The sequence below is a fragment of the Neofelis nebulosa genome, chromosome 1 (assembly GCF_028018385.1).
Source record: "Neofelis nebulosa isolate mNeoNeb1 chromosome 1, mNeoNeb1.pri, whole genome shotgun sequence".
Classification (NCBI taxonomy): Eukaryota; Metazoa; Chordata; class Mammalia; order Carnivora; family Felidae; genus Neofelis; species Neofelis nebulosa.
The window spans coordinates 158,145,244-158,158,153 of NC_080782.1; the positions used below are offsets into that span (position 1 = coordinate 158,145,244).

Genomic DNA, 12,910 nt, shown 5'->3' on the forward strand with positions numbered 1-12,910 from the left:
CCCACAACAGGATAACTGAGATAGGTATTCATCCACATTGCAATATCTTTCATAGTGCTTGGCTTCTTGGATAATGCGAATACGATTGTTGCAGGCATATTGAGATGTCTATTGGAATTTGGGGGGAATATCAACTATGGCAGCTGCTGCTTTGGGAAATCTTGTGTCAGATTTATCTGGACTAGAATTTGCAGGCCCAGTTGAAGCTTTTGCTTTCAGATTAGGCTTGTCAGTTCCTGATTTTACAACAAAACAAGTGGACACGTGGCAAATACGTGTTCGTGGAAACATGGCAAAGCTGTTGGTGTGAGTATTCTAGGAATGTTTCCTTTGTTTTTCTTTGGAAGAGGTGAAGAAGATTAAAAACTGGAAAAGAAAAATTAACCCTCTTAGATTATCTATAAAAAGATGTAAACTAATGTACCCTAGTTGCTAAGCATGCTGTCACAACAGTTAGGATTTAACACAATAAAAGTGTATGGATATGGGATCAAATAATTCAGCATGTTTAATGGAAAACAGTAACTTATTGTGGCTTGGTTTTCACAGGACATCTTTTAAAAAAATGCGCACGACCGCCCGTGTCCCTGCCTGCACGTTTGTTACAGTGAGCCGACCTCTTGCAAATGGTCTCATACGACCCTTGGTTAAAACAGAGTCCTGGGAGGTGGGCCCTGTTGTGACTCCCACTGGCTTGCCTGGGGTGGTGACAGGCCGAGCTTCCAGGCCAGGCAGGGGGACGCGGATGCCTATGTACCTAGGGTCCCTGCTTCACTACCTGCCCCACCTGCCCCCTTGCCAGGAGGCGGGGAGGGTGGGGGATGAAGCAGCGTCTGGGAGGAAGGAGGGCGACTTGGCTTGGGTTGCCCAGGGCGGGTTTGCCTGGGGAGCAAGAGGTAATGGTAGAGTGGTTAATAATTCAGGGTTTGGAGCCGAACCCTGAAGGGTGTGCCACTCATTCTCGGAGTTGCCTTTTATTTGTTCCTTTTCTTCCCTGGGACTCTGCTTCCTCACCCTTTATGTATGGACGACAGCTCCCATCTCATTGGGATATTTAAGGATCAGGTGAGAACTTGGCTCTGCAAGGAGCCTTGCAAGCCAAATGGCTCTGGAACATTTTGGAGGCTGTAACTGGCGTTCCTATGAAACCCAGGTGGGGGCAGCCTTCCTCTTGGAGGGTTGGAGGGGCTCGGTGGGGCAAGGAGGAGGTAGCAAGGATTTGGAAAGGTGAGGCCAAGAGAGGAAGGAGAGAGCAGCCTGGCTGGGGGAGGGCTCTAGGGCGGGGTGTCTTGACCTTGGCACTCCTGACCTTTGGGGCCAGATCCTTACTTCTTGAGGGCTGTCCTGTGCGTTAGAGGGTGTTAGGCAGCATCCCTGACCTCTACCCACTAGATGCTGTTGCACCCCCACCCAGCTATAAAAATCAAAAAGGCTTTCAGATATCGCCAAGGCCTCCTTGAAAGGGCAAACCGGTCCCCCCTAAAGGACCACGGGGTGGACTAAGACACCAGGTTGGACGAGCCTATGAAGCATCTTGACCGCTGCACAGCAGTAGTTAGTGACTTGCCCCCCTCCATCGCCAGGATGCCGGGAGCCCTTCCGAAGGCAGTCAGCCAGGTTCAGGGTGCACCGCATGGTCAAGAGTGGCTGTGTCCAGGCCTGGGCTTGGCCACGACATCTGACTTTTGCTTCTCGCAGGTTCCAGTCTCCAGCCACCGCAACCCCCTGCTGGACCTGGCCGCCTACGACCAGCAGGGCCGCAGATTCGACAACTTCAGCTCTCTGAACATCCAGTGGGAGTCGACCAGGCCGTCGCTGGCCAGCATCAACCTTGACCTGCCCATGCAGCTGGTGGCCCGGGACGATGGGAGCAGCCAGAAGAAGTTGCACGGTGAGCTGGGTGGTGAGCCCGACGACCCAGGTCAGAAGGACAGGGTGTCGTGAAACCCCAGACAGACGAGAGGGGTGCTGAGGAGGGCTGGCGGCTACTGGGGGCTTTCGTCGGGGACTCCCCTTTATCCAGAACGGAAGGGAAGCAAGTTCACTCCTCTGCTTTGATCCTGCACAGACGTTCTGTGAGGCAGGAACTGGAATCTCTATTTCAGGGATGGGGACACGGGCTCAGGGTGCACAGCAGGTGTGTCTCCCATCCCCGGTTGTACGGATCAGCCAGCCTCTGGGACCCGTGCTGCTCTGAGTCATGCTGCCTTCACAGACCCCTCGGCAGCCACACATGGAGTCCTGTGCAGCTCCCCGAAGCTGCACCGTGGGCCTTTTGCTCAGGGCCCGCTAACTCTTATGGTGCATGCAGTTTAAACAGACTCAGTGATGTATGTTTAGGACTATGGAGATTTAAGACTGCAAATCACAGGGAGGCAGGGGGCAAAACCCGACACCCGTTTTCCTCTCCCGGGACTCAGGTTTGCAGACCATCTCGGTGCACGAGGCGTCGGGAACCACAGCCATCTCCGCCACCGCGACTGGCTACCAGCAGTCCCACCTCAGCACGGCCAGAGTGGTGCAGCCGGTGCGTTCCCAGGCCCGCCAGTGGCGGGGAGGCCCCCGCGTCTGCCTGCATCCTGTCTGGCCTCCCAGTGTCCTGAGTCCCTTTGCTGGGTCGCACCCTCTGTTCACTAACCCATCCCTGAATCGAGCGCCTTCCCTCTGGCTTCTGGCCGCCAGTACCCCTGCCCCACACGCCTGGCATTCAGGCAGTCTGGCCCTGTCACCTCGAGGCCCCGGCGCACAGCTTTGGGAGCCCTCAGCCTCGTCTGTCCAGCCTGTTTCCCCCCGCCCCCCACCCGTGGCCCTGACCTCAGACCCCGTCCGAGGTTGTGCCCAGGTGGCTCGGGCTTCTGTGCCTTTGCAGCTCCAGTCCCCGCTGCCTGGAATGCTGTCCCCTCACTCCCTTACTTCCTGTTTGTTAGGCTCAGCCACAGTGTCAGCCTCTGGGAAGCAGTCCCTGAACCCTGGGCACACAGTAGCTGCCCAAGGCCTCAGATCCCCCTGTGCGCCCCCTGGTATGGTACAGACATCCCTGCACATACAGACTGTTGCCATCGTCTGCATACGCTTGGGTCAAGGCCCGCTGACCCGAGCCTCCCCACCCCAGCATCTCATGGGCCCCCCGCAGAGGCACTGCTCCTGGGTGGCAAATGGGTGCATGGAAGGGCTCCCCAAGAGCAGTCCTGCTGAATGATACCCACACCAACGTGGGTTTTGAGTAGGGTGAAGGCAGCAGATAATGGCTGGAAGGAGAGGGTGGGATGGGGTTCCAAGGGACCCTAAGTTCCAGCAGACGGGGCTTGAAATTGTCTCCCGGGTAGGGGGGGAGCAAGGGGGTGGAGACCCCAGTGGGAGCGGCACTGAGGCTGGCCCTGAAGGAGCACACCTGTACACCCCTGGTGGCTTCAGCCCGAGGTCGTCTGTCCCCACCTGCACAGGGAGTCCCTTGGCTGTGGGTGGCCTCGCGGGCCTCCCCCTCCAGGGCATCTGCACTTAGCCTCGTTGGCCTGTGGGCTTTTCTCTAGCAGTACTGCTCACGCCTTCACTTCTGGGTGTCTGCTCATTTGAGAGTCCCCCCCCTACCCCCCTCGCGCCTACCTGGCCCTTCGTCGCCTTCACAACCTGTCCTACGCGCTGACACAGGCCATTGGTTTCCTGTCCCTTATAATGTAATCCTGTCATTGGATTAAATCGGCATCATTGCCTGAGGACCGCTGTCGAACCCCCAGGGCTAGCACAGGGCTGGGCGGGGACGGGTGCTGAAGCAGGTGAGTACAGGGCCGGGTTGGGTCCAGCAGTCTCCCTGGAAGGACAGGCAGCAGCTTCGCATACGGATACGGGCAGCACCCAGGGGAGTAAGGGCTGTGCTGCATCCCCCATGAGCCCCCCGTGAGGACGCCTCCACGCCCCCTCCTCTCAGCACCTATATGCTGTTTGCCCGTGTCCCCGTCCCTCACACAGGGCACTGCAGCAGGTCATCTGCTGTGCACCCCCACTTTCCTGGAGTGCGTGGGAATCACCACTCTCAGGGGGCCGGGCCACCTGGGGTGGGGCACCGGCCTTGGCAGAATTCTGGTTGCCTCAAAGGAATGTGTCCTCTAAGCTGGGCTTGAAACATGATGGTTTTACTGGGGCTTATATCCCCAACATAATGAGTGCCCTGGGGTGACGCCAGGACCTGGGGTCTCTATGCTCCTTCAGGGCAGGGGTCGGTGGGGGGGGCGACCCGCAGACTGGCCAGGGTTGGGCCGTTGCCTATGGATCTAATAGCACTGCCTCACCCCTTCAGCACGACCCTCTCACGCCTGTGTCGGCCTCCATAGAACTCATCCTGGTGGAGGACGTGAGGGTGAGCCCGGAAGAGGGGACCATCTACAACCACCCCCATGTGCAGGTACGGTCCCTTCCACCTGCCACCTGGGCGTGACCCACGGGGGGGCCTCGCCTTCGACACCCAGGCCCACCCTTCCTTGCAGGCTGAGCTGCACATCAGAGAAGGCTCTGGCTACTTCTTCCTCAACACCAGCACCACAGACATCATCAAGGTGACCTACCAGGAGGCCAGGGGCGTGGCCACGGTGAGTACGGGCCCACCTCCACCGTCCTTGTCATCCCTCGTCCGGTGGCCTTGTGGTTATCAGATTGGTTGTGTCAGAAGCAGGTGCTCAATCGCAGCAGATGCGACTTGTAACGTCTTTAGAGTCTCTGACTCATTGTTCGCGAAACTTCCATCATTTGTGACTTTTGTTCCTTCTCTGCAAACTACCCACACTCTTAGTTAGCTAAGGGTTTCCTGTCAATCAGTCTGTGAATTAAAACATTATCATATAAACACAAGTCTGACCACCGTAAGGAAGATTGCTTTTTTTAAAACAAAGTTTACTGATTTATTTTGAAAGAGGGAGAGAGAAGAGAGAGTGGGAAACAGGCTCTGTACTGTTAGCACAGAGGCCAACACGGGGCTCGATCCCACGAACTGTGAGATCGTGACCTGAGCCGAAATTAAGAGTTGGACGCTGAACCGACTGAGCCGCCCCAGGCCCCCCAGGAAGATTGCTTTTGAAAGATGTATCTGCTTTTTGTGTTTTTCCATATTCCTTTCTTGACCTTCTTCCTATTCTTGCAAATATTGACTTAGCTGTGCCTGTGATATGGAAGAATTTAGTATTCTGCTTTGGTCAGCGGTTACACCCTTAGTTTCCACCCCCCCCCCTCCGTGTTGCTCTGTAGGCTGGCTGATTATTTCTATGCTGTCATTTGTACTTAGCCATTCTCTCTTTGTAGAGCATTTCGGTTGTTTAAATCTCTCTCTCTCTCTTTTTTTAAATAGCCGTATAGTTGTAACAAAGGGTAAAAACAAACGCCAGTATCCTAAATGTCTGCATATCTGCACAATGAGTTATTTTTGCAGTTACGAAAACCGAACTTCCTTTAAAATAAACTCACTACGGAATGTGTCAGAGAACGTATCAGACCACTACCAGAAGTCATAAATGTAGGCGGCCAAGAACAAAGACATGACACCTAAGTCGTGTCATTAAATTGCCACTGTGCTGTTGCCTTTGGGCGGCTCCAGAGGTCCTTTTCTCGGTTTGCATTCACTGACCATCTTGACACGGGTGTCACGAAATTATTTGCCTCTGGAGTGGGATAGGTGGAAAGTAAATGAGGGACATGAGCAGGGTTTCCCATGAGGAACGTACCTGGAAGTGTGGGAGAGGCTTAGTTTCAGTGTCAGAGAGTAGTAGGGGGTGGTGGGGACTGTGGCAGAGTGGAAAGCAGAGACTGTGTCTAAGGGACAGCTGCGGTGTGCCTCTAGTGGCCTTTTGTTATTTTTAAAAAGGTTTTTATTTTTGTTTTTGAGAGAGAGAGAAAGCACACAAGGGGGGGTGAGGGGCAGAGGAGGAGAGAGAGAGAGAATGAATGAATGAATGAATGAATGAATCCCAAGCAGGCTCCATGATCAGTGCAGAGCCCAGGGCAGGGCTCCATCCCACAACCCCGGGATTATGAGCTGAGCTGAAATCAAGAGTCCAACGCTCAACCACCTGAGCCACCCAGGCATCCCTTTCTGTTGGTTTTTAACAACAGCTTAATATTGTGGTATAATTCCTATGCCATACCGTCCACCTATTTAAAGTGTGCGATTCAGTGGTGTCTAATACATTCCTAGGCAGGTGCAGCCATGACCACAGTCAGTTCTGGGGCGTTTTCATCACCTCAAACAGAAACCCCGGACGGTTGAGCCATCTCCTCCCTGCTTTTACACACACACACACACACACACACACACACACACAAGAGTGTTGGACTTTGTCAAATGCTCTGTGTCTCTTGAAATATTGATGTGGGTTTTTGTTTTTTATTCTGTTGATATGATGAATGGTGTTAGTTGCCTTTCAGATGTTAAACCAACCTTGCATTCTTGGGACAAGCGCTACTTGATCGTGACATATAGTTCTTTTTATATGGAACTGGGCTAATATTTTGGCGTGCTAATATTTGGCGGGTTTGTGTCGTTAAGAGTCGTAAGAGATGCTGGTCCGTGCTTTTCTCTTCTGTGATTTCTTTGTCCAGTTTGGGTATCAGGGTAACATTGGCCTCACCGAATGGCTTAGAAGTGTTCCTTCTTATTTTTGGAACAGTTTATGTAGACTTGGTAATAATTACTCTTTTAAAAAAAAATAAATGTTTATCCATTTTAGAAAGAGAGAGCAGGGGAGGCGCAGAGCAAGAGAGGGACAGGGGATCTGAAGCGGGCTCTGAGCTGACAGCAAGTGAGCCCCATGTGGGACTCAAACTCATAAACTGTGAAGTCATGACCTGAGCCAAAGTCGGACGCTCAGCTGACTGAACCACCCAGGCGCCCAGCTAATAATTACTCTTAAATGTCTGGTAGGATTAACCGGTGAAGCCACTGGGCCATCATCTTTCCTTCGTGGGTAGTTTTTTGATTATAAATTCAGTCTCTTCGTTTGTTATCGGCCTATTCACATTGTTTCTTTCTGAGTCAGTTTTGGTGGCTTGGGTCTTTTGAGGACAGTTGAGGTTTTTCTTTGTTTTTGTTATTTGTTTTTACATTTTTTTACATTCTTCCAGTGGTCGGCCTTGGTCTTTACCTGTCTGTGGAAAGGACGCTTTTCCCTGGTATGGCCCTTCAGTGAAGGGTGAGGAAACACGTCATAATGTTCCTGTTCCTCTCAGAGGCACAGTCTCACATGGCAGGACCTGTGAGGTGTGTGGCCGTAAATCAGAACAAGAAAACACGATCTCTCAGCACGTGGGAATAAATGTGTGCTGCTAGAAGCCCGAGATCATAGGAAGCTGTCCCCTGAGCATTTTTGTTCCCTTTATGAAAGAAAGAATAATTCCCTGGCCATCCCTCCTGCCATGTAAATGAGTGTTTGTTGTCACATCCTTCATATTAAAAGGAAAAGCTCAAATCGTAAATAATTCTGACTGCTTGAGATATGCCTTGCTTTGCTTTACTTCTGGAAATTAAAAATAACTCCCCTGTTATCAGGAAGAGGGAAGTTTCAGGGCCCCTGGGTGGCTCAGTCAGTTGAGTGTCCAACTTTGGCTCAAGTGTCGTAGTTCACTAGTTCGAGCCCCACGTCGGGCTTTGTGCTGGCAGTTCAGAGCCTGGAGCTTGCTTCAGATTCTGTGTCTCCCTGTCTATCTCTGCCCCTCCCCCACTCGTGCTCGCTCGCTCTCTCTCTTTCTCAAAAATAAACATTTAAAAAAATGAAGAAGAGGGAAGTTGCAGTTCAGAAAAATGTGCACAGTGCCAACAATACTTGGGGACCCCTTTACTCATATTTACCTCGCACCATACGTTTTGAGTAAGTCCTGAGGATAAACCTACAGCCAGAGAGAGAACTTTCCTCCAAGAACAACTGCTTTGAAGAGCCCGTGTTGGACTGGGCTGCCTCTGTAGGTAGTGAGTGCCCCGTCTCTGGAGGCAACCAAATGGGAGCTGGGACCCTTGTCTGGAAGACTAGAGATGGGATTTCAGCATCAGAGGCAAGTTTCCCCAGGCGACCTGTGAGCCCCTGTTCAGTCCTACAATTCTGCAGTTCCCTGTGCAGTCCCCCTCAGCAACAGATGCTAGGCTTCTCGAATCAAGACAAATATTAATGTCCCCATTTTACAGATGGTTCTAGTAGAGCTATAGCCCTTCTCTCTTGCCTGTGGACTGGCCCTTTGCTCGCATGTCTCATTGCTTCGTGGCCCTTATGGAATGGGACACGGTGCCCAGTGCAGACATCCCACAGGACAAGCCTAGCACACTATGGACGTACCAGCAGCAGCCCGTGTGACAGGCCCTACAAGAGTCGCTTTTGCCCCAGAAGGTGTCCTGAAGGCACCTTGAGCCCTGGTGTCTCTGCTTCCCATCACCTGTGCAGAGACCTCTGCACCTTGAGGTAGAGATTGGGATCCGGTTCCCCCTTGCCTCTTCTGTAACCTTCCAGGGAAGTTTTTCATGGAGCGTTGACAATCTGTGACAGATCCTAGCAGCTTCTCTCAGACGGTTGTTTCTGAAGGACGTTTACACATTTCTTTGGCATTTTCCAGCTGCTAATTAGCAACATTCTCATTTCCCTTAATCACAGAGACAAGAAAGCCCACAGGAGTTTTTCAATTAGCTCATAGAAAATGTTTCTTTCTTGGGGCGCCTGAGTGGCTCGGTCGGTTAAGTGTCCGACTTCGGCTCAGGTCATGATCTCATGGTCCGTGAGTTCAAGCCCTGCGTCGGGCTCTGTGCTGACAGCTCAGAGCCTGGAGCCTGTTTCAGATTCTGTGTCTCCCTCTCTCTCTGCCCCTCCCCTGTTCATGCTCTGTCTCTCTGTCTCAAAAATAAATAAACGTTAAAAAAAAAATTAAAAAAAAAAAAAAGAAAATGTTTCTTTCTTTCCTATTGATACACATTCGGGATGCAAGAATGGCTTCTGGGTGTTTCGGCTTCTGAGCGTCTGTCTCTGGAAGGCAGCCGCGGAGCTCACGCACCGGGCCCATTGTGGAGGCTATTATGTCCCCACAATGCATGGAGGGCTGTGCGGAATTCTGCTCACACCCCCTAAAACTCTGCAAGGGGCCTTCATTTCAGTTTTGGCTGGGTTGCCCCTAGGAGTGTTTACCCGAGTTAAACTTAGGGTTTCTTTCTTCTCACCGATTCTTTATGTTTCAAACCAAGTCGTTCCAACAGAAGGATCTTATAATCATGCGATTATAAGAGCAGCGGGGAAGGCCCTACTGTGCGCCAAGCACTTTGTACCTGTGACTAACGCATTCATCTCTCAAAGATTGGTGGCTGTCATGTGCCTGGTCCCGGTCCAGGCACTGGGAGTCCGTGGGGAACACCTCATGAGCCACAGTGTTTCTGCCCATTTCCTTGGTCCCGTGATGCATAGCCGATCATGGTGACATTGTACGTCTGTGGAAGCGCGTCAGGAAGGAAGATGAGGCGGGTAGCAGGTGCGAGCCTTAGGGTTTGAACTTGGGTGTGTCCTGCTTTCCCCCTGAGTGTGACCCGTGGACAGAGGTACCCGTCCCAGTCCTGGCCCTGCAGGAAGGCATAGGGCTGGCTGGGGTCCCTGGCTGGATTTCCACCCAGCATCCAAGCCAGGGTTCTTCTCGGTGTCTGTGATCTTCATGGGCTCGTGGTCACCCCCTCGGGGTCTCGATGGCATCCAGTCGGGGGCACAGACCCCAGTGCTTGCGTGGCACGGCCTGACCCACCGCACAACATTGACAAGCACGCTATATAATAGGAAGCGGGAGCTGATGGCTCCTGTGACGTGTGGAAATATTTATACGGTCCTTACTCTTCTGTGAATGCTACCTATCAAGGGACAAGTCTGAAGTGTGTGGGGGCCCAGGGAAGCGAGGAACCGGGATGATGCGGGCAGACCCTCGGGGCCTGACGGGGGCCAGTAGACGTCACGGCTCCAGCCCACTCACGAGCTGCCTCCGGTGCCACTGACAGTGTCTTACTGAGCAGTAATGCATTCATTGCCTCTGAAGAGATGACAGGACTTTCCTCTGGGCTCAGTGTTCGCTGAAGTTCTCAGGTGGCACCTTCAACACTTGGAAATTAGAATTCGCTCTGGGCTTGGATTTTTCTCCTCCTCCTCTCCTTCATACTCGTGCCTCAATGTCGGTCAAGAAGCAAGTGGACCCGGAATGCCTGCAGAAACAGACGTGCACAGTCTAGAGTTTGCAGTGAGGCAGGCCCCCACTCTGCCTCCAGCTGCCTGGCATGTCCCCCCGCTTCCCCCAGAGCAGCTTCTTCGTCTCCCAAGGGGCCTGGTGAACTCTCTCCCTTAGAGCTTTGTTCGGGAGGGGGGGGGGTGGTGAGGCGAGCTGATGGGTGCCAGCAGGCAGGCCGGCCGGCCAGGCCACGCAGTATCTCCGTGTCTGTCACCCGGAAGGTGGCCGGACCTCCAGCCTCTGGGAAATCAAGCGGAAGACGAATAACTCAGGCACACCTCATCCGGGTTGATGTGCCCTTGAGCTCAATGACACCGGCAGGGTTTCCAGCTTGGCCGAGCTTGCTAATGGGGCTGGGGCCTGCCTCAGCTCTGGCCTTTTCCGGCCGGCCCCGCCCTCCTCCCCTGCCCCCAGTTCCATTTTGGTTGCTCTGGCAGAGTGTGGCAGAAGGAGCCCTGAGCTGGGAGCTTGGGCACCTGGGTTCTCTCCCCAGTGCTGCCCCTCCAAGGCTGGGTGCCCATCCTGAGTGGGCCTCAGTTTCCCCATATGTGCATTGAAGGAGTTGGATCACAGCACTTCCCAAAGAGATGAGGGTACATGGGGTTTGCAGACTTTTTTTTTTTTTTCCCTAGAATTTCTAGGTTTTAGCAAAGCTAAAAGTAAAGCTAAGGAAGCAAGCTGGAAAGTCAGGTTTCTTTGGTGTAACTGCAGTGACCTAGAGCTGTGATCCTGGATCTTGACCTGATTGGTACATGTTTATTGGTACTGTGCTGGGTGCCAGGCTCAGCCCTGAGGCTACAGCTGGCGAGAAGACAGCCTGAGGGAGGATGGACACTAGACCACGGTCTCCATCATGGCCAAATTATATGCAGTAAAGCTGCACTAGGAGAAGTGAACAGAGGTAGCTCTTAGCTGTCTGGTCAGGGAAGACTTTTCTGAGGAAGGATGCTTGAACAGGGGCCTGAAGGATGAGCAGGAGCCAGCAGGTGAAGACAGGGTGCAGGGGAAGAACCCCAGATCATTAAGATGGACTGTGTGGTCTGCAGGCAGGCAGGCAGGCAGGTGCTAGCTGGCTTTGGAGAACAGAGCAGAACTGTGGCTGGAGCCTGACAGTGGTGAGGGATCATGGTTTACAGTGACATTAGAGCCATGGGCAAGGGCCAGCTCATGCCAGGTTCTTCCAGGATGGGCTAAGGATTTGGACTCACTCTCTGGGCAGTCTTTGAAGGATTTAGAAAAAAAAAATTTTGAGTGCTTATTTATTTTTTGAGAGAGACAGAGTGTGAGCAAGGAAGGGGCAGAGAGAGAGGAAGACACAGAATCCGAAACAGGCTCCAGGCTCTGATCTGTCAGCACAGAGCCTGACGGGGGGCTCAACCCCACAAACCGTGAGATCATGACCTGAGCGAGAAGTCAGACACGTAACCAGCTGAGCCGCCCAGGTGCCCCGTTTTTTGAAGGATTTTAACCTGGATATGATGTGATCATTTTTGGCTATCTCATTAGGGTCAGAAATCTGCTTTTTATTTCCCCCACTGGTTCTTGATATTGAAATCCTAGCTTTGCAAGCACTGAACCATTCACTGTCAACATCCCCTGCCCCCCATGAATGTAACACCACAAGCTGCAGGCAGCAAAGCCAGGGTTAGAGACAGGAAGCGCCGCTCTGGATTCACCCACCAGCTCTGTGGCGTACCCCACTTGCCCAGCCCCCAGACCACGTAGTTGAGATACATGCCTTAACAATACAACATGTCACTACAAGTGCATCTACAGCGTGGGAGAGTGATTACGGTGCAGTTTATTTGGGGAGAGATGCTTCTGAACGTGTGGTCCCAGGAAGCAGATAGGGAAAGAAGGAGGTTTAAAATTGGGGGTGGGGGGTCTTTGCAGTGAAGACCGGAACACAGTAACCCGGGTGTGTCCATCTCCTCGGAATGTTCACCAGGTCTGTACGTCAAGCACGGCTGAGGCAGAGATGAATGAGACTCACAGAGCTAAACCTTGAGACTGTGGTGGCCTCTATGGTCTCTTTGCAGGTTCTGAGATTCTGCAAGGTCAGGTTAGGACTTCCGAGTGAGAGGTTTGTTTGGAAAGGAGCTATGTCATGCATGACACTCTTCCGTCACCAGAGCTGCAGAGGCAGTGGCCTGCACAGAAGCTGGGAAATCCCGGGTTGGAATCCTCATTCTGCCTCCGAATTGCTCTGTGCCCCGTGGCCATCGACTGCCCTGCTTTAAGCAGCTTCCGTTTTCTCCTTCTCATAAATTGGAGTAAATGCTCTCGGAGATCCATCCCAGTTTTACCATTTTACATTTCAAGCACTTCCCCTGGTCGGCAGTGGGGGCTCATGGCGAGGGGTGGGCAGGGCAATGCTTGGGTTAGGATCTTCCTCTGAGCCCTGGCCCAGCCGTCTCCTGGAGATGGTGTCCCATGGGCAATGGGCCGATGCCATGAGCGGCTGCAGGACTGAGCCCCACTCCAACCTTCCAGGTGTTCCCTTTGCTCCCGGGCGTGTCGACCGTCATGATCCATGACCTGTGCCTGGCCTTCCCAGCCCGGCGAAGGCCGATGTCTACGTCTCGGACATTCAGGAGCTGTACGTCCGTGTGGTTGACAAGGTCAGTAGCCACTCCCTAAAAGGCCCCTCGCTGCTGATTCACAGAGGCTGGGAGAGCGGTGTTTCTGTGGGAGT

At 53.0% G+C, this 12,910-nt stretch overlaps 1 protein-coding gene across 1 annotated transcript in view; it reads left to right on the plus strand.

Moving 5' to 3' along the window:
• Nucleotides 1-2,356: 2,356 nt before the first annotated feature.
• The window catches only part of LOC131488203 (nuclear pore membrane glycoprotein 210-like), a gene marked incomplete at its 5' end in the record, with an annotated part of 60,535 nt that continues 49,981 nt past the window's right edge, over nt 2,357-12,910 (plus strand). Inside the window, 5 exon segments of the mRNA XM_058689786.1 lie at nt 2,357-2,527; nt 4,295-4,399; nt 4,482-4,583; nt 12,709-12,769; nt 12,772-12,836. Of these exon segments, the coding sequence (XP_058545769.1) occupies nt 2,357-2,527; nt 4,295-4,399; nt 4,482-4,583; nt 12,709-12,769; nt 12,772-12,836 (504 nt within the window).